Source organism: Nanorana parkeri, unplaced genomic scaffold, assembly GCF_000935625.1.
Source record: "Nanorana parkeri isolate BGI_ZX_2015 unplaced genomic scaffold, ASM93562v1 scaffold116, whole genome shotgun sequence".
NCBI lineage: Eukaryota > Metazoa > Chordata > Amphibia > Anura > Dicroglossidae > Nanorana > Nanorana parkeri.
In genome coordinates, this window is record NW_017306384.1 from 2,214,150 (window position 1) to 2,232,378 (window position 18,229).

The 18,229-nt window shown below is 40.5% G+C and overlaps 1 protein-coding gene across 1 annotated transcript in view; it reads left to right on the top strand.

Moving 5' to 3' along the window:
* Positions 1-7,807, top strand: part of PBX3 (PBX homeobox 3) — a 241,022-nt gene extending 233,215 nt beyond the window's left edge. Inside the window, exon 8 of the mRNA XM_018553303.1 lies at positions 6,874-7,807. Within this exon, the coding sequence (XP_018408805.1) occupies positions 6,874-6,966 (93 nt within the window). The 3' untranslated portion in view covers positions 6,967-7,807. The remainder of the gene's footprint in view (positions 1-6,873) is intronic.
* The last annotated feature ends 10,422 nt before the right edge of the window (positions 7,808-18,229 follow it).

Consider the following 18,229-nt stretch of genomic DNA (forward strand, 5'->3'; position numbering starts at 1 on the left):
ATTACTCTGAAGGGTTGGATATTAAAATTAAAAATAGAGTTGAAAATTAGTAGGGATTTACAGATACCAGTTCCGATACTTGGCATTTTCACAAGCGATCAGGGTTGTAACGGTTGCAGCTGCGGCTGGGCCCTGGTGCCCCAGTATTGTCTTAGAAAAATGGTCACATGACACAAAACAAAAATGTATCAGTAATTGATATCTGTGAGTACTTGGATTGGTATTGTTACTTGTACTTGGTCTGGAAAAAATGGTATTGTTGTTATGTACAGGTGAAACTCGGATAATTAGAATATCGTGCAAAGTTCATTTATTTCACTAATGCAACTTAAAAGGTGAAACTAATATATGAGATAGACTCATTACATGCAAATCAAGATAATTCAAGCCGTGATTTGTCATAATTGTGATGATTATGGCTTACAGCTCATGAAAACCCCAAGAACCCCAAATCCACAACCTCAAAAAAGTAGATTATTACATGCAATCAATAAAACAAGGATTGTACATAGAACAATATCGGACCTCTGAAAAGTATAAGCATGCATATGTACTCAGTACTTGGTTTGGGCCCCTTTTGCAGCACTTACTGCCATTACTTTTGCACGATATTCTAATTATTCGAGTTTCACCTGTATATTAAACAAATCATACATTAAAACAGGGATGCACAAATCCCAGGAGCCCCATAGCCAATGCGCCTTAAAAATGACAGCTGCCTCCTAACTTTTGGATTTTTCTCTAAACTAGTCTTGGATCTGGAAAAGTATAAGTATGAGACCTTGGTATCTGTGCTTCCCTAGAAATTAGTGTGGAGGCATAGTAAAGTGCACATCTTTTTTTGGGAGGGAAAAAGTGGAGAGAATACCTGTCAAATTTCTATTGCTGTCTATATACCTGTTAGGCTCTCTGTTTGTCCTGGTGACAGTTATCACTGAAAGTAAAAGTGAAAGAAAGTCCCTACTTTTGGGTTATCATCAGAACAGGAATAGATGAGAAATCATCCAGTAGGACACTAGTTCTGGTGACCCTTCTGACTACCAGAGATTTCTCTCCCTAACTCAATTTCAATCTATTACAAAAGTTTTGGTTTCAGTTCTACTTTAAGAAGGCAGTCATAGCGCAGTAGTGATACAAGACAACTTTTTTTTGCGTAAGAACTTTGAATTGATTAATGATTTTTACTTGTTTTCTTTTAAGAATAAAAGGCTTTTAAAGGTCCCAGTACCCCTAACTTCCTTTATGAAATCTTTAGATTTCAGTTACTTTGAGATCTCATATGTCAGAACTGTGACTTCCATTAGGCTTGAACATGCCTTTAAGACACAGTGACCCTAATTTACTAAAGGAATTAGTTCATTTTGAAAGGGAATTTTCACTTAGTTTAGTGAATGTGCTGAAAATTCACTTTGCAATGAATACCAATCACGATCAAGGAATTTTCTTTAAACTGGATTTTTGTCTGCACATGATTGGATGAAGCTTCTTTAAAGCACAACTTCCTTACATTCACTAAGCTAAATGAAAATTCCCTTGCAAAATAATAATTAAAAAAAAGAACTTTATCAGCAGGGTACAATCAACATTTTAAGAACCTGTAAAGCAAAATTGGCGATGTAGTTTCTGGTTTCTGTAAACGTTCCAATCAAATCTTATTAGTTTGTATTTAAATCGATGATCATACATTAAAACTGCATATTCAGTTTTAGCTTTTCCTCTTCCAAAGACTATGGGGTCTATCCACTAAGCTGCCGTAGGCAGCCGAGTGAATGACCGACCTAAAGCGAAGTGAGCCGAACGCTGTTCGGCTATTCACTTCAGGCTGGTACGGCTGATTTCAGCCGTATATCTGCTAAAATCAGCCGTACATCGGGTGGCTTCGGGTCGGTCGAACATGTTCAGCATGTTTGGCCGACCCGAAGTGCAGAAGGAGTTTGACTGTTCGGCATCTATTCTCATAGATGCCGAACAGCAGTGAGTGAATAGCCGAATGCTGCCGAGCGGCATTCGGCTCAGCTGTTCTGCTCGGTCTCTCTGTGGGACCGAGCAGAACAGAAAAACAGTTAAAAAAGTAGAAAAATAAAAATAGAAAACAGTTTTCTATTGGCCGCCGCTTCTGCTGCCGTCAAAAAAACAAACAAAAAAAGCCTAACTCTCTCGGGCGCTACGGGAGTCTCCCGCCGCCAAGGAGAGAAACACTGCTTTTTCTTTTTTTTTCTTATTCTGACACGGAGTCGTATATGTATATGTATAAATAAATACATTTTTGGCCATAGGAATGCATTGCTAGATTACTATTGGCTATTTCAATTTGCAATAGCCAATAGCAAACTAGCATCGTACCTATCCTCTGCTGCTGTCAATCAGTAGTGGACCTGATGGAGAACTGCAGCAGAGGGCGTGTCAGAATATGAAACAAAAAGGTAAAGCAGTGTTTCACTCCTTGGCGGCCGGGAGTGGGAGACTCCCGGAGCGCCAGGGAGAGTTAGGCTGTCTGGAGATCAGTGTCCCTGGTTAGCTGGTAACCAGGGACGACCTGAACCGAAGGGGGCCGAAGCTAGCCGAAGGATCGGCCAAAGCTACGGCTAGATCCTTCGGCTGCTTCGTGAATAGACCACAATGTGTACAAATGAATTGCTTATTAAACAGAAATCCTCTTGAACCTTTCAGACATTAATATACTTGTGCCAAGATTACCCAGGCCAGATTTATTAGCCGAATCTGATGCCAACATCAGTGTCTTAGCCCTATCTCAAGATTTTCCCTTTGTGAGACCTAATGTGCCTTGATGAGGTTTTTCCATTGTGTTTTATTTGACCATTGCCCCCAAAATTTCTTGTAAAAGAAATGATAACATTTCTAATTCTCCATTTATTGCAAAAATATTAGTTATTTTGATAATAAAGTATTACTGTTGTCTATAAATATCATGTCACATCAATGAATTCAGCCTTATGACAAAGGCAGCTAATCCCTGGTAAACTTTAAAGTGCACAGAAGAAAAGACATTTTGTAAGATCAGCTGCTAATAGCACTGAAAGCTTTCCTCGTAGAGAATAGAACAGAGGTTGTCCTCCTTTAATCGTGGGAGAAAAGGAACAGAAGATAATGTAATAGCAATGCGTAAATGTCATCTGCTTTGGAAATGGCACTGTTAGAATATTGCCCTTTGTTAGCACTAAGAGCTCCAGGAAATGGATCAGTTTTCAAGGTGCTAAACAAGTCTTGCATGGCAAATGAATAGTTAATTGTATGCTTTACAGGACAGCTTCACAGATTATAATTTAAAAACAGCACAATAATGCTTCATGAACCAATATGAACCAATATTATGTTCACATGGTTGCTTTTAAAATAATATGTTTGTATTTTTATGTAATACAATTAAGTCATTAGCTTTTCAAATAGTGTCCAATGTGTAATTACATTAGGTAGGACCCACATTTCAGTCATTGCCATACTTTGTATGCAGGTCTGGAGTATGTTTTCAAGCTATTTCAATTCCTGAGTTCTGGAATCTGCCTATGCCTGAGTTATTAAACATGGAGCTGCTGGGAGTCCACAACGAACTCCTGGTGATGCATTAATGAAATGTGTCTCTTAATGAATGCTTCTGTACAGACAGAATCTCTGCATTGTACACAATTTTGCCAAAATAATTACAGCATACTAAAGAGAAAGCAATACTAAATAGTACTGCAGCTGCAAGTCAGTATGCAGAAATATAAATACCTCTTAAAATCCAATGTAATCCATACTTTCACTTTTCAGCTGGCCACTATCCTTTTAACAAACATTTATGGAGCAGTCAGTTTCTTCAGCAGCAGTGATGAAAGCTACTATTCATTGGCTTTACTTAGGGAAGCTGCTGACTCTGAAGTGTGAGTGAGGAAAGAAAGCAGATAACACCACTCTGAAGAAAGACCCAGTTAAAGCAGCACCACTATCAGTGCTGCAGCTGAATGCCCAGGTAACAGTGAATAGAGTGGGCAACACAACAGATAAATGGAAGATTAATTTTTAGCTGAAGTCTTAAAGCCCAACTCCAGGCTCGATGTAACCACCGCAGCCAAGAAAAAAATCAATATGCTTACTTTTTCTCCAGGTGTCTTTGGCCAGGTTCAGTAAGATCACAGCCCCTAAATGCTACAGAGAGCATAATGACATGGCATTGTTCTATGTAGCATCCCCCCTGTCTGGAGGGGCAGAACCTTGACAATCTCAACTGTGTTAAATGACACTGGGCGTCATTTAACTTAGAAAAGGAGTGGTAGCTAGGAGCCAGAGCAGTGAATCTCTGGGAGACAGCACCAAAGATCAGTTTAGTAAAAGACCGATGCTGCTTTTCTTATTTTTAAAAACTTGATAAGCAGCCCAACGGCCAATTCAAGGAGCTTGCACGGCAGGCTGACAATGCATCTTCTAATTGTGAGGTAGTGGCTTAGCACTATCAGCCTGCAAAATAGATTTAGGGTTTACAAACACCTTAAGGGTCTTCTGTATAAACCTTCAGCCCAGCATAAAGTTGGGTGAATGCCGTTTGCACAGCATGACCACCACTAGATGGCGCAGAGGAGCATAGCTTTAAACTGGGTAGAAGGTTTATACATCAGCTCCTATGTGATTTACATCAAAGTTTAACCAACAACGCTTTAAGGGCCACATGGGTAAATGGCTATATTGTGCTGCAGATACAGAGATGTGCTACAGTGTAATCAGTGTTTTATTGGACTTGTAACAGGTACATATGAAGAATATTTTGCTTGGTGTTTGCATCATGTTAACATATTAGGTCCTGTATATTGAAATTATAAATTGGTCAGGCTGTGTTGTCAAACATACAGCAGCTGTGTGCCTATTTGCATGTGTTTACCATTTTTAGCTATAGCCTGTCTCCTGTACTACGTAGCACTGGGAAAATGTATCAGCAGAAAGGAGGTACAGAGACACGCTCAATGGCTTCTAAATACCATACCATACAGCTGTACAGCAAAATAAACATAATAATAATAATTAAAATGTGATAAAGCAGTAATATAAAACTCCATCGTTATCTTGCTTAGCTTCATAAATATTTCCTTTCGGCTAAAATCGAATCAGCCGCAGCCAAGTACAGGCAACCGTTTAAAAATCAAGCCCAGAATATCTCTGTCTATGTAAACGACTGGAGTTATTCCCTCCCTCCAAGTGTCAGTCAATATTAACGATTCCCCCCAATGATTGAAAATGTTGACTTGTAGCTTGGAGAGTGTAGGGGGAGCAGACAGCCTGGGCGATCATTAAATACGCAAATCGTTTGCATTTGAAATATCAAATGAGTTCTTTTGGGGGGTTATAAATAACTTATAGTAACTCACAAGAATATGTGTGAAAGAGGCTTTTAGTTACAGTATTCCTTTTTCATTTAAAACATCCCGAAAATGCTTCAGAGAGTTTGCAAAATCCTTATCAACATGATAAAATATGAAGCTGTTATTGCCTGCAGCATTATAGCGGACATGAATTCCATCTTTTCTGATGAGGTTTGATAAGGCTCTCTCTTATAATACAGAGCGTAATCTCAAGCCACCAGAGGAAAGATTAATTTATTTGAGGAAGAAAAAAAAAATCAGCTGGGAAAGGGGAGGGGGGCAAAAAGTCTAACTAAAGTGGGCTTTTCCAGCTGCCTTGTGTGGTAAAAAAAATATGTTTGTTTATAAATTAGAATGAGAAGCCATAAAGGACATAGTTGAAGAGCTACAGGTATGATGACTGATTCAGTTTTACATAGTTGACTATAAGGAACTAAACTGTTGGCTTTTATACTGAGTTACATAATATAATTATCCCAAATGAGGTATAGAAGACACCTTAAAAATAAGATAACCCCTTCTTGGTTAAAATTTTAAAAATAAATAAAAGTATGTGGTGTTTGTGATATCTATGATGCCTCATCTCAGTGTTCTACGAGAAATTAACACATTGCTACTCATCAAAGCTGTAACACATTTCAGCATCCCATGCACTGAAATAAACCCTAAGAATGCAAAGGGCATTTCAGGGCAAAATATTAGTGGATAATGTTAACTTGGACATGTTTGTTTTTTAAGATGTATCATGTCATACTATAGACTCTGTTGTGTAACCCTAAATACAATACCTTAACATTGACTGAGTACCTAATATAGACTGAGTGGCAGTCTCTTCTGCTCGTAACAGTCAGTCACACGCCATTGTTTTCTAACCTGCATGAGAAGAATGACAGCTAGTTGACAGCTGAAGGACAACTCTGATACTCTTTTTTTTTTTTAAAGCATGCCAGTGCTCAGGCACAGTTGGTATTAAAAGTAGCATTCAAGGTACTTAAAGGACATTTGTTGTTTCAAGAGGTTTCAATGTGGCATCCTCTTATGCCTTCTCTAGATTGTCTGTGGACCAAGAATTTCTTACACACTCAATATTGGTACATGCAGATCACTGGGAATCATGTAGAGCCCATTGGATACTCATGCACAAATTGTCAGATTGAGCTAGACTTATTTGATAAGCTAGTAAGGTAATGCAAAACCTCTGCCATTTGCCGATTTTATATCCGCCTGAGATTTGTGTTCATGCAACCTGCACAAAAGGGCATAAGTGAGTAGATTGTGAAGTGCTCTCAATGCTCTGCGTATCTTTCTGAATAGGGGTCATATGAATGCCCTGTTATGCCCTAGATTGTTGAGAACACCCAATGAAATGGAGGTAGGTAGCTTTAATCTATGTTGTCATAATACCTTGAAACATTGCTGTACTGTAAAACCAAATGTAAAAATGCAAAAAAAAAATGATTATTTGCCTTACTTTAAATTATTTATGTTATATTTAAAATGTATGTATTGTCTTTTTCTATAGGCTAATGGAGGGTGGCATGAGGCAGCAACTCCTTCCTCCGTCACTTCCCCAACAGAAGGGCCCGGCAGCGTGAACTCTGATACCTCTAACTGAGTAATCCAAGCTCAAGCTGTATGAGTGCATCTCAGCAGCCTGGATGGAGCTTTCTCTATGACATCATTTTAGGTCTTTATTGAATACTTGGTGAAGCAGAGTCCCAGCTGTGTGGAAGAAGATCCCTTTGTTCAGAAAAACCTTCAGATTGGTGGTGCTGCTTTGCCTGGTTCAAATAAGGACCTACATAGCCACATTGTACAAGCCAGCTGAGACAAGTTGCTGGATTCCAGTACGTCTTTTTGGGTTTTTTTTTGCTACCACTTTTTTTTTTTAATCACCACTTTCAAAGCACTTTATCTAATTGGGCAAAGATCTGAGATAGAATTTGAGAAACGATCTCCACGTCCCATCGGCACTTTTTAGTAAACAGCTAAATTGAAGGCATGAACTAGCAGCTTTAAGAAGAAATAAAGTTTGCATGTCTGCCCAGAAATGCTGGGGTCATAGCGAAATGGACATTTTACAATTTCCAACAATGTATAGCTGGTATCAACATTTTTTTTCCAATGTTTTTCTTATATGAAACATTAAAAGCGCTATTGATCTATGAAGATGCATCCACTTTTACAGGGAAAAAACATGTACAGTTTATGCAGTAAATCAATTACTTTAGCAACTGCACTCATTAATTAAGTCCTTTCCTCCTTACATTTAGTTGATTGTTTATTTTGTCATTGAAATACATTTATGCTTAACTTGCTTCTGTGTTTCCAAGTTTTGTTTACAACATTGTCAATTATATTAATTACTAATGATGAGGGGGGCCAATAACTGATTGACTTATTAAACAATTATGGGAATTTTAAAGGACCAGTAAATCTAACATAAGCTAGTTAGTAAAAAACTATAAATTGTGGAAACAATTATAGATGTTATTAGAACCAAAGTTCTATAAAGAAGACATTCTTAAATATAAACATAAAGCTATGTTAACTGTCTGGATACAATAAGAGGAGGGATGCATTTTTTATCATTTCTGGTGAATATGCAGCTTTAGGTAACCTTCAATACTGGCTACAATTCTGAATACCTAGGGATTTGGGCACATACCCTCTGCTGTAGAGAAGATTGGCCAATCTAAACTACTTCCTCTTAGCTGAGATCATATGATCAAGCACCAAGTCCTTAAGGCATGGTGAGCACTGAAAGAAATCTGTAGCAGCATTTTCTCCTGGATGCATATTTACTCACTTCTATTTATCCTTACCAGCCAACTTAAAGAACTCCGAGCAGAAGTTTTGTTAACCCGTGCAGTGGGGCTACCCCCACAGTTCAAGGGTTATCTACTCGTGTTTGCCTAGGGTATAAAAAAATTAAACACTGATACTCACCTGGTCCTCTGAGCCGACTGGCTCATACACCGGTCCCTGGAGTGTCTCTCCCCCTTCGCTGCAGCAGTCTGGGAATCTTCAAGTCATCTTGTCCAATATAGTGTATAGGACATGAGGATGCTGGGGCCCATACCATTGCTGTAGTGGAGGAGGAGAGAGGCTGAAGGGAGCTTTGCTGGCTCTGAGGGTCGGGTGAGTATAACTTTTTTTATTTACCCTAGGCACAACTTGCACTTAACCTGTGCAGTGCAGGGGTAGCCCCACTGCAAGGGTTAATGAAAGTGCTGCCCGGAGTTCTTCTTTAAGATAATTTGTGACCAGACAAGAAACCTATTTTGGTCCAAACAGCTGATTTCCTCTTTTAAAAAACTGTACAGCCTAAAATACAAACAAATACAGATGAGAATGTTGTGCCTGTTGACATAGTAACTATTTATATAGTATGAAATATCTCAAGGTTTGTCACATCATAAAAAATATTGCATATTTATTTGTGAGTTTTAAGCTTTTTATGTGGGGCAATATTTATTGCAGTTTTATTGGCCCTTTAAATACAAAAACATAACATAAAATGTCTAATTGTATAAAAAGAGGGACTGAGCTAGTTTTGTTTGCTGGATCCAGTCTCTCATAAGATGCCATAATGTAAGTGGGTCTAATGTGGTTAATCCATGAGCAGCCATTTTTAACTCAACCCTATAAACCAAAGAAATAAAACATCAGTATTATTACAGTGGAATGTCAGGCAAAACTATTATTTTTTAACTTTGAATAGAGTCAGGAAGGTTTAGCACCCTTGTCAGGTTTAAGTGCTGTCTGTGTCCATATGCGAAACATTTTCCCCTCACTTCTTATAGTGTCATAATGGCAGAAATTGAGAGAAATTCTCCCTAGCTGGGACACAGACTACCAAAAATGTGGCAAAGAGTCTATGCCTTTCCCACTGTATCCAGAAATAAAAAAAATTGTCTTGGCTGGAATTCATTTTTTTAGGTTTTACAATGTGCCTGTTCATTAGAACTAGGACTGTTTTACTGATTTTTATTTTTTTTAAGTGAAACGGTTCATTTAAAAGGGAACTCCACTTGTTATCAGCACCGGTCTAAAATGTGTTTGGTGAAAGGAATCTGGCATGTTAGTGTTGCTTGTCTCCATGTGCGTAATTTTTTTTTGTTCTAATACTACTCCTCCACTCTTTCTGAACTAAAGCAGAACCCCAGACAAATATAAGAGCAATTTTTATGAGTTCATTCAAAAACATGAAAAGGAAATATGCAGACACTACACATTCTCTTTACTATTTCATTCCTATAATCCATTATGCACCAGAACTAGAAGTTGGAGTGCTAGCACTGTGAACCAATTAGACTTTCTTTCACTGCAAATAGAAAAAAATGGCATTCCCCATATTTTGGCTGAAGCCATTATTCTCTAAGGACAAACCTTCTACCAATTTTAAAGGACATCGGTGCCTATAGAAACACGGTGCCATCTCTGGGCAGTGCAAACAGAAATCTCTAAAAGTCTCAGTTATGTGGTTCTTACTGTATGTGGATATACAAGCTGCAGATGGGGGGCAGAATCTGGTTGGTGGGATTAAAAATTCATGTATCCTTTAAGTATTTGATCCATAGACATCTGGGGTAATCCTTTGGCACCTAGATATAGAATGTGGGAGAGGATGGGAGCTGGAAGAGCTAACGCAAGACTTTTATAAAAGAGTAACAGAGGCAATTAATATTAGCGTGCTAAATTCATATCACCAACCTGAGCTAAAATGGCTGTATTGACTTTAACAGTCATTTTAAAATAAGCGCATGCATCTTCAGCAGATTCGGGTTTCAAAGAACGTAATAACTTTTGTTTCCATTCGCCCCTTCCAGTTTTATAGATATCCCAATTTTGATAAAAAGTCATGTTGTAGACTCTTTTTTTTGACAGAAGGGGTTAATTCTCCAACATGGTCTTTTACAGCAAGGTTTAAATGTTGTATACTAAATTGTCAAGATCTGCCATTTACTGAGGTAATTCAAAAACAAAAAAAACAAACCCTGTAAATATTGTAACAAAAGAGAATTTATACATTGTCACCAAGTGAAACAGCTTTATTTACCTCATAAAACTCATAAGAACCAACAGACATGTCACATGTAGATTATTGTGCCCACCTACTACCTCTGAATAACACACTCAGTACGTCTAACTTTTTATCATCGTCTATTTAAAACAGCAGATTGGGCCGCTATGCCCTCAAACATGACTGTGTTGTACTGTGTAGCAGTGCTAAATGGGTGGCAATATTTTCGGCCAGAGCATCCCACTCAGCTCCTGGCAACCAGTGACATCACTGATTGCCAGGAGCTGGGCGGGACTCCGACCAGAGCATCCCAGGTTGCAAAGAGCTGTTAGCATCCTGGGACACTGACCGTAAAGGGGCTAGAGCACTATACCTGCCCCCCACATGACCCAAAGGGATGCTGCCTGCAGCAAGAGCCTCTGGCTGCTTCATTATAGGGTTACAGTTTTCCAAATCCAGTGGCTTGTAAAGCATATGTCTCAATTACCAGTTGTAGGTGCTCAGTAGCTGCCTCACAAGATGTGCTGCCTCAAGCCTTGCTTCTTTATGCAGTTTATACAAACCTTAAGTAAAAATACTTACCTGATCTTTAACTGACACTTGAATAGAGAGCCTGACCTCCACCTCCTATGCCTTTTTAAAGACTCATTACTGTCATGGGCATCCACACTGGTTAATAGGGTGACTTAAAAAGGCCAAAGGGGGGTGGAGTCAGGGTTCCAATCCAGAAAGCTGCCCAGAATTGTGGGGTTCAGGAACACTGAAGAGGAGAGCTAACTTGACATGCAGTCATCTGGAGATGCATGCTATAACATTTTATGGTTAACATCCATCCCTGCCCATAACCACTATATGTATCTCAATGTAGCTTATAAGGTAGACAAAAGTTGCTAGAATTTGCTTTTGAAAAGAATAAAAAATAATTTTAAAGTAAATTATTACTGTAAAAATTCAGATGCAAACTGGCCGAGGGGAGCTTTTTGTGGCAAATTCTGCAAACTGGAGGCATGCCAGGACAGGTGTAGAGCACATACATTACTCTGTTGGTCTGGGATCCCCTGTTTAAACAGCAAAAAACTTAGACATTTGCACTATTACTGTTGTGTTTGTGTCACCATTGCATGTGTCTTCTATTTCTTTTTAATAAACTGGCAAGAAACAATTTAAAATCATTAGTTTATGCCACCAAGTTCTGTGTATAATTAAATGTTATTTTAAAATTCACAGTCCATTGCAAATCTGACTTTTTTGTTTTAGGGCTTCTAAACCTCACCAAGCAAGGGTCAGATTATAACAGGTTGTCCTTGGGCACAAGGGACAAGCTGTTCCCCTAAGAAAGTTCCTTATAAGTAAATAAAATAAAGCAGTATGAAAACATTAAAAAAATACAATTCTATTTTCTTTATTAAACAAGTATTTGATTTTACACAATATTGAGATCTACATGATTACTCAGCGCTGCTATACAGTACAACATGTTATTAGGGTGGTAAAAACTCTGGCATTTTTTAAACATGTTCTGCTGCTTTTCACAGTTTTTTTCCAGTCTGATACGTAATGTATATTGTAATCTTTTGGAGATAAAATTAAAATAAATCTTTTAAAATAATAAAAATTATACACTTTATAAAGCTGCTTTTGCAACTTTCAAGCTTATGAGGAAACATGAGGTCTTATGTTGAACACATTAAAATAAGATTGAACAGTAAAACTGTTGTATATACTGAGACATTTTAAATGTTTTTTCATCTCGTTAAATCCACAATAAAAAAAACAAAATAAAAAAAAACATTGTAATGCATACAGATTTCAGTATGGGGAGGGGGATATGTGACGGGAGGGTGGGCAAAGCGGGAGGTATTGTGGGAATATTTTTTTTTTTCAGTTTCAGTTCATTTTTGTATTGTATGAAGATCTGGCTGGGGTTGATTCATGGGAATACTGATGGTAATGACAATTTGTGGCAGTGATTCTAACATATTAAAATCCAATCTGTTCAGTGTTTACTTTTTAACTGAATTATACCCCTGGATTGAAAAAAAAATAAAAAAAGTCTTCCTTGTGGTAGTTCTATGTAGTTTAAAAATACAAATAAAATGTTTTTGATTTGCTGTTTTGATTGCTGTTGTTTGCTGCTTTTTTATTTTTTTTCTCATATTCTGTTCATATTCTCAAATTATGTCTATAGTTACTAATAGAACAATAAATCATTGTTTTGCTATATTAGTAAATGTAAAATAGCTGTATTCAACAACGAGGAAGAAACTACGGTTCAAATAGTACTAACAAGCTCTCTTTGCTCTCCAAGACAAACCTTTCACTGTTGTCCCTTTTTGCCTCCTCTTCCTTCGTAAGGGAATGATTGCCCACCTTCCCAAAACATGAAGTTAAAGCTCTGTCCCACTACCTGCAGAGTCTACAAGAATGATGGTGCTTGCACAATTGATGGGAACCTCTTAAGGGTGCCCATACATGTGCAGAATATGAACAGAAAAAGGCAATTTTAAACCATCTGTCTATATTTAGACTGAAACATATCTCAAGCTGAAAGATATCTGATCAGATATCAATGGCTAGGTTGGAAGGTACAGCATACATATGCTGATGGTCATGACAATATCAGATTGGCCACAGCAAGAAATGTCTCAGGTGGCCTGATCTATATGTGTGAGCAGTTAAAACCTTTTTACACTGCTTCCTGAAGGAAATCATCTAAGATCATCTTATTATCTTGACATATGGTAAGAATAGCCTCAGACAAAATCCAATAATATTCTCAGTTGCACCTTGATAATGTCAAATTTCTGCCAAAAAAATTTACCTGCAGTCATGGACAAGTCAGTGGCAATCATGTGCCTTTGTTCATGCAGATCTTAACATAAATCACTCTTACAACCACAGAGAAACAATGTCACCACACTGACCAAAGTATCACCATCGGGAGTGCCCATTGGGAGTCTTTGCACATAAATGTACTGGGAAAGAAAATTAACAGTATAGAATAACTCGCAAACTAAAAAATGGCTGTTGCACACCCAACCACCAGCACTCAAAGTATACAACTAAGAAAAGTGAAGGAGGTGAGTTTGGGGTGGGTTGAGATTTTGCCATTCAAATGGATAGCAACGTAACGCACCTCCCACACTGTTAATGGTTGGCAGGTGCATTGCGCAGTACAGTGCCTTAATTGTATGGAACTGTGCAATTAACACATTGCATCAGTGTTAATGGACCCTTAGGGGTTATGTCTCAAGAGGGGGAATAAAGTGTTAAAGGTATAGTGTAGGAGTTTATTATTAAAAAGGTAGGGTAAAGTGGAACTCAATTTAATAGTAAAGATTTGCCATGTTATAGGGAACATGTTGAAATGTTAATTGTGCCTAAAAATATACAGTAAAATAACTGCACTTCCTGGTAAATGAGTGTGCCTAGACACCTCTGTGCCTACAGCCTCATAGTTTTATATCTGTAATGTCAGATTTAAGGCTGTCTACGACTGTTGATCTTGGAAGGTTTGAAGTAAACTTTGATGTCACTGCTGTGCTCCTCATTGCTGGAGGCTCTGACAAGAGAAACCAAGACTCTGTCTTTACCAAAATGGCTGCCTCCATACAGAGGCACAGTGCAGAACAAGTCAGGAATGATTGTCTCTAGAGAGACCACAGGTAATACAGTGACTAGTGCTTAGCCCTCTGTCTGAGTTCAGTTCTTTATCTTTTTGGATGGTATTTAGTGTTATAGGGAAGCTTGGAGCTCAGGGTTAATTTTAGAGGTTAGGTTGTATGACAGAGGGAGTGGGTGAACACACACGGAGATCAAGAGTAGTTTTCTGGACCCTTGGTGAAGGAATCTTTATTAAGGGATTCAACACACAGGGATTTTAGCAGAGGGGTAAGTCCCCAGGATGACAGTCCAACACCACAAAGGTTAAGTCCATGGAGTCACAGACTGCACTCTTAGGCAAAGCAAGTATTAAGTCCATGGGGTCACGGGCAGCAATCTTAAGATGCCCATACACTGTGCGATTATAGCACGATAATCGCGGGAAATCCCGCGATTGTACGATAATCGAAAAGTGTATGGCAGCCGTGCGACCGTTTTTACTGTACGGTCGCACGTCTTTTGTCTAAGGAGCATGTTCGAAAACCAGCCGACAATCTTACGATTTTCAGCTGGTTTGTGGCATGCTCGGGAGACAAATGCCGAACGGGCCGGTGTGCGCACACCGGCATTGCGGTCATCGGAAGCCCGCCCCTCATCGGATTGCATTCTTTGTTTCGGAGTATCTGAGAACAAAAGCTGCCTGCCGTGTTCCTGGGGCTGGTGACAGCTGGTGGGGACTGTGCAGTCAATTGCAATCCGCATCATGTCTGAAAGACCAACAAGGAGAGGCAGACGCTCCCATGCAGCAATAAGAGGGCAAGCAGCCACTGTGTCCGCAGGCAAAAGTGGTGGTCATGGACATGGTCCATCCTCTGCAGGTAGTGCATGCTTGTCCTTTTTATCTGGTGCTGGCCGTGTTATTGAGCCACAACATACAGAAGAGGTGGTGGACTGGAACGAAGTCATCCTCTGTCACCCAGGCTCATACTGGTTCTCAGTCCACAGCAGCTGCCAAAGCAACCTATTCTGTTTTTGTGTCCACAGCTACTCCTGCCGTAGCCCCACTATCATGCACGGAAGAGTCAGCTGAATTGTTTGAACATAGCGTCAGTCAAATGCTGCTGGAGGATGCACAGCAATTACAATGGTCTGAGGTTGAGGAAGGGAGTATCATGAGCCCAGAGAGAGGGGGTGCCAATGATGGGCAATAAACTGGCACTCATGTTCCACCAGCCACAGCATACTGCTAGGTTGGCTCCAGTGACGAGAACAGAGGGGATGATGATGATGTGGTCACTGACTCTACTTGTGTGCCTGATCGAAGAGAGGAGGAAAGTGAGGAGGAGGCACAACTCCAACGAGGCAGGATGTCCTCCAGGGGCAGCCATAAGAGCAGCCACCCTATTGTATCAGACGGCAGAGCTGCACAGGTGCAGGGCGCTGTTGTTTCCCAGCACACTGCCAGGAACTCAGCTGTGTGGGAGTTTTTCAGCACATGTGCAGCAGACCGCAGCATTGCTATTTGCAATCTGTGTCTCAAGCAGATCAAGCAAAAACATCAGCCGCTTGGGTACCACGTGCTTGAAGAGACATCTGACCACCTGTCACGCAGCCCATAAGAGCACCAGAAAAAGATCCACACTTCTCCTTGCTCTTCATCTGTCATCTCTACCCCCAATATATGTCATGCCATGCCAGCAGCCCACCAGCTGTAGATTTGACCAGTCAAATTTTGCTGCCCCCAGCTGCTGCAGCAAAAAAAAAAAGAAAATACTGTCCCAGCCATCCATATGCTCAGCGTCTAAATGCCAGTTTGGTCAAATTGCTAGCTTTACAACTGCTGCCTTTCCACATGGTGGACTCTGCCCCCTTCTGTGAGTTTGCAGAATGTGCTGTACCACAATGGCAGGTTCCCAAATGCCATTTCTTTTCACGTAAGGCCATTCCATCTCAGTACCATCACGTGGAAGACAATGTTTTGACCTCGTTGGACAAGGCAGTCAGCAGCAAGGTCCACATTACCACTGACACGTGGTCCAGCAAGTATGGTCAGGGACGTTATATTTCCTTCATGGCACACTGGGTAACTCTGCTTGCAGCTGGGAAGGATCCAAGACGGGGCTCAGTGCTGGAGCTTGTTCAACCACCACGCCTCCAAAAAGCTGATGATGTGAGATCTGTCTGCTCCACCCCCTCCTCTTCGTCCTCCAAGATGGCCTCTTCTAGTGAACTGTCCTGTGAACCAACAGTTCCCCCTAAGCTTTCAAGGGGCTTCGCAATGGGTCAGGCTAAAAGATGCCATGCAGTGCTTGAGCTGGTTTGTCTAGGGGACAGGAGCCACACCAGGGCAGAGATTATGTCAGCTCTGCAGCCAAGAATGGTTGTATGCGACAATGGCAACAACCTTCTCTCCTCCCTATGCCTGGGAAAGTTGACACATGTACCATGCTTAGCACATGTCCTCAATTTGGTGGTGCAGCGTTTCTTCACCATGTACCCAGGGCTGCAAGATCTTCTGAGGCAGATCAGAAAAGTCTGTAGCCATACCCAGTAACTTATACCCTACCAGTGTTCGTCTGGCTGAAATATCAACGTGAATTCCACCTGCCCACAAACAGTCTGATTTGTTACATGCCCACCAGGTGGAACTTCACTTTGGCAATGCTGAAGCGTGAGTATGGTACAAGGACAGGCTGAGGGGACCTTGGCTATTTTTCCCCATACCAGTGGCTGCTGATAATGGATGCATGCACTGTACTGTAACCATTTGAGGAGGCGACAAGAATGGTGAGCCGTGACAATGCATACATCAGTGACACTATCCCTCTTGTTTTCCTGCTGGAGCACACTCTGCAGTAAATTATGGATAGGGCACTTGAGGCAGAACAGCGAGAGGAAGAGGAGGACTTCCTTTTCTCTCAAGGCCCCCTTTATGCAGAAACCATTCCTGCGGGGCTGCAGATCATGTAAGAGGAGGAGGATTATGGGAGCTGTGGGGGCATTGTAGCAGAGGATGACATACGGCAGTCCTCAAGGGAGGGTTTTTTGTCCCCAGAAACCCAATGAATAGTATGTGGCTGGGAGGAGGTAGTGCACGATAGTGTTATCCTCAGTGACCCTGAAGACTCTGATTCTCATGCCTCCTCAAACTTATGGTGCATGGTCCCTTATTCTGCAAAGCCTGCAAACAATTAAGGTCGTTCATGGCTGAAATGTGTTAGCAGATTCCTTTGTAAGCGGTTTGCCTATGCATAAATTACTGGTACTGTGTGCAAGATCTATCGATAGGTGAACCTACTACTTTGCCCTTCTTTCACTTTAAAGACAAAAAAAAGGAATAGATAAGCATATAGTAATGAATGGTTTAGATTGTGGTTAAACCAGGTCACCGACAGCTGTAAGTAAAAATAGCCTTAATTGTGCAAAAAAAGGAACAAATGGGATGGAAAGTGTTTCAGAAATTCAAACATAGCATTAGATTGTTGTAATGACTTCCTATACCTATGATTACAGAGGTGTTTAGAAAGTGTGTGCACAGCACCATTGGCCTCTCTAATTTCATTGTCAGTGGTGTGTAATGCCTCCCCCCTCCTTTTATGTAGTGAATGGGAATTATGTCAGCAGGGACCACGCCAGCGTAATGAACACGCAGCCCATCTCGCTTTTTTTCCCCCATCACGTCTCTACTGGCCCAAAGGCTACAAGCTGTCACAGGCTGATGAGGTTCATATCTGGGGCTATCAACCAGACCTCCTCCACAGCACGCCACAATTTCTTTCATGCCCAGTGCCCAGGGGGCATCATTAATGCACCCCATCTAGAAGCAATAGAAGGTTCATGTCGTTTACAGGATAGCTGTGTGGTCTTTTTAAAGAACTTCAATGTTACAACTCTTGGTCTGCCACATGTTAACCATTTAATGCAAAGAAATGGCACACAGAAAGACTTATAGTTGGGACATTGGCATATCTATCTATCTATCTATCTCTCTAATCACCTGTTCCTATGATCAGGCATTTTAAAGACCTACCTGTAACAGCAACCTGACTGACCCATAGAGTTTGCCACTTAAGGCTGGGTTCACACCTGGGTGTATGGAATATGCGCGTTTGCACAGGGGTTTTTACAGTGATTTGCAGTAAAAGAAACGCGCGACAAATGCGCGTTTCCGAGGGCTATCCGGCTGTATCCTAATGGATACGCGCGGTAAATACGCCCCAAAGAAGCTCCTGTACTTCTTTGGGCATAG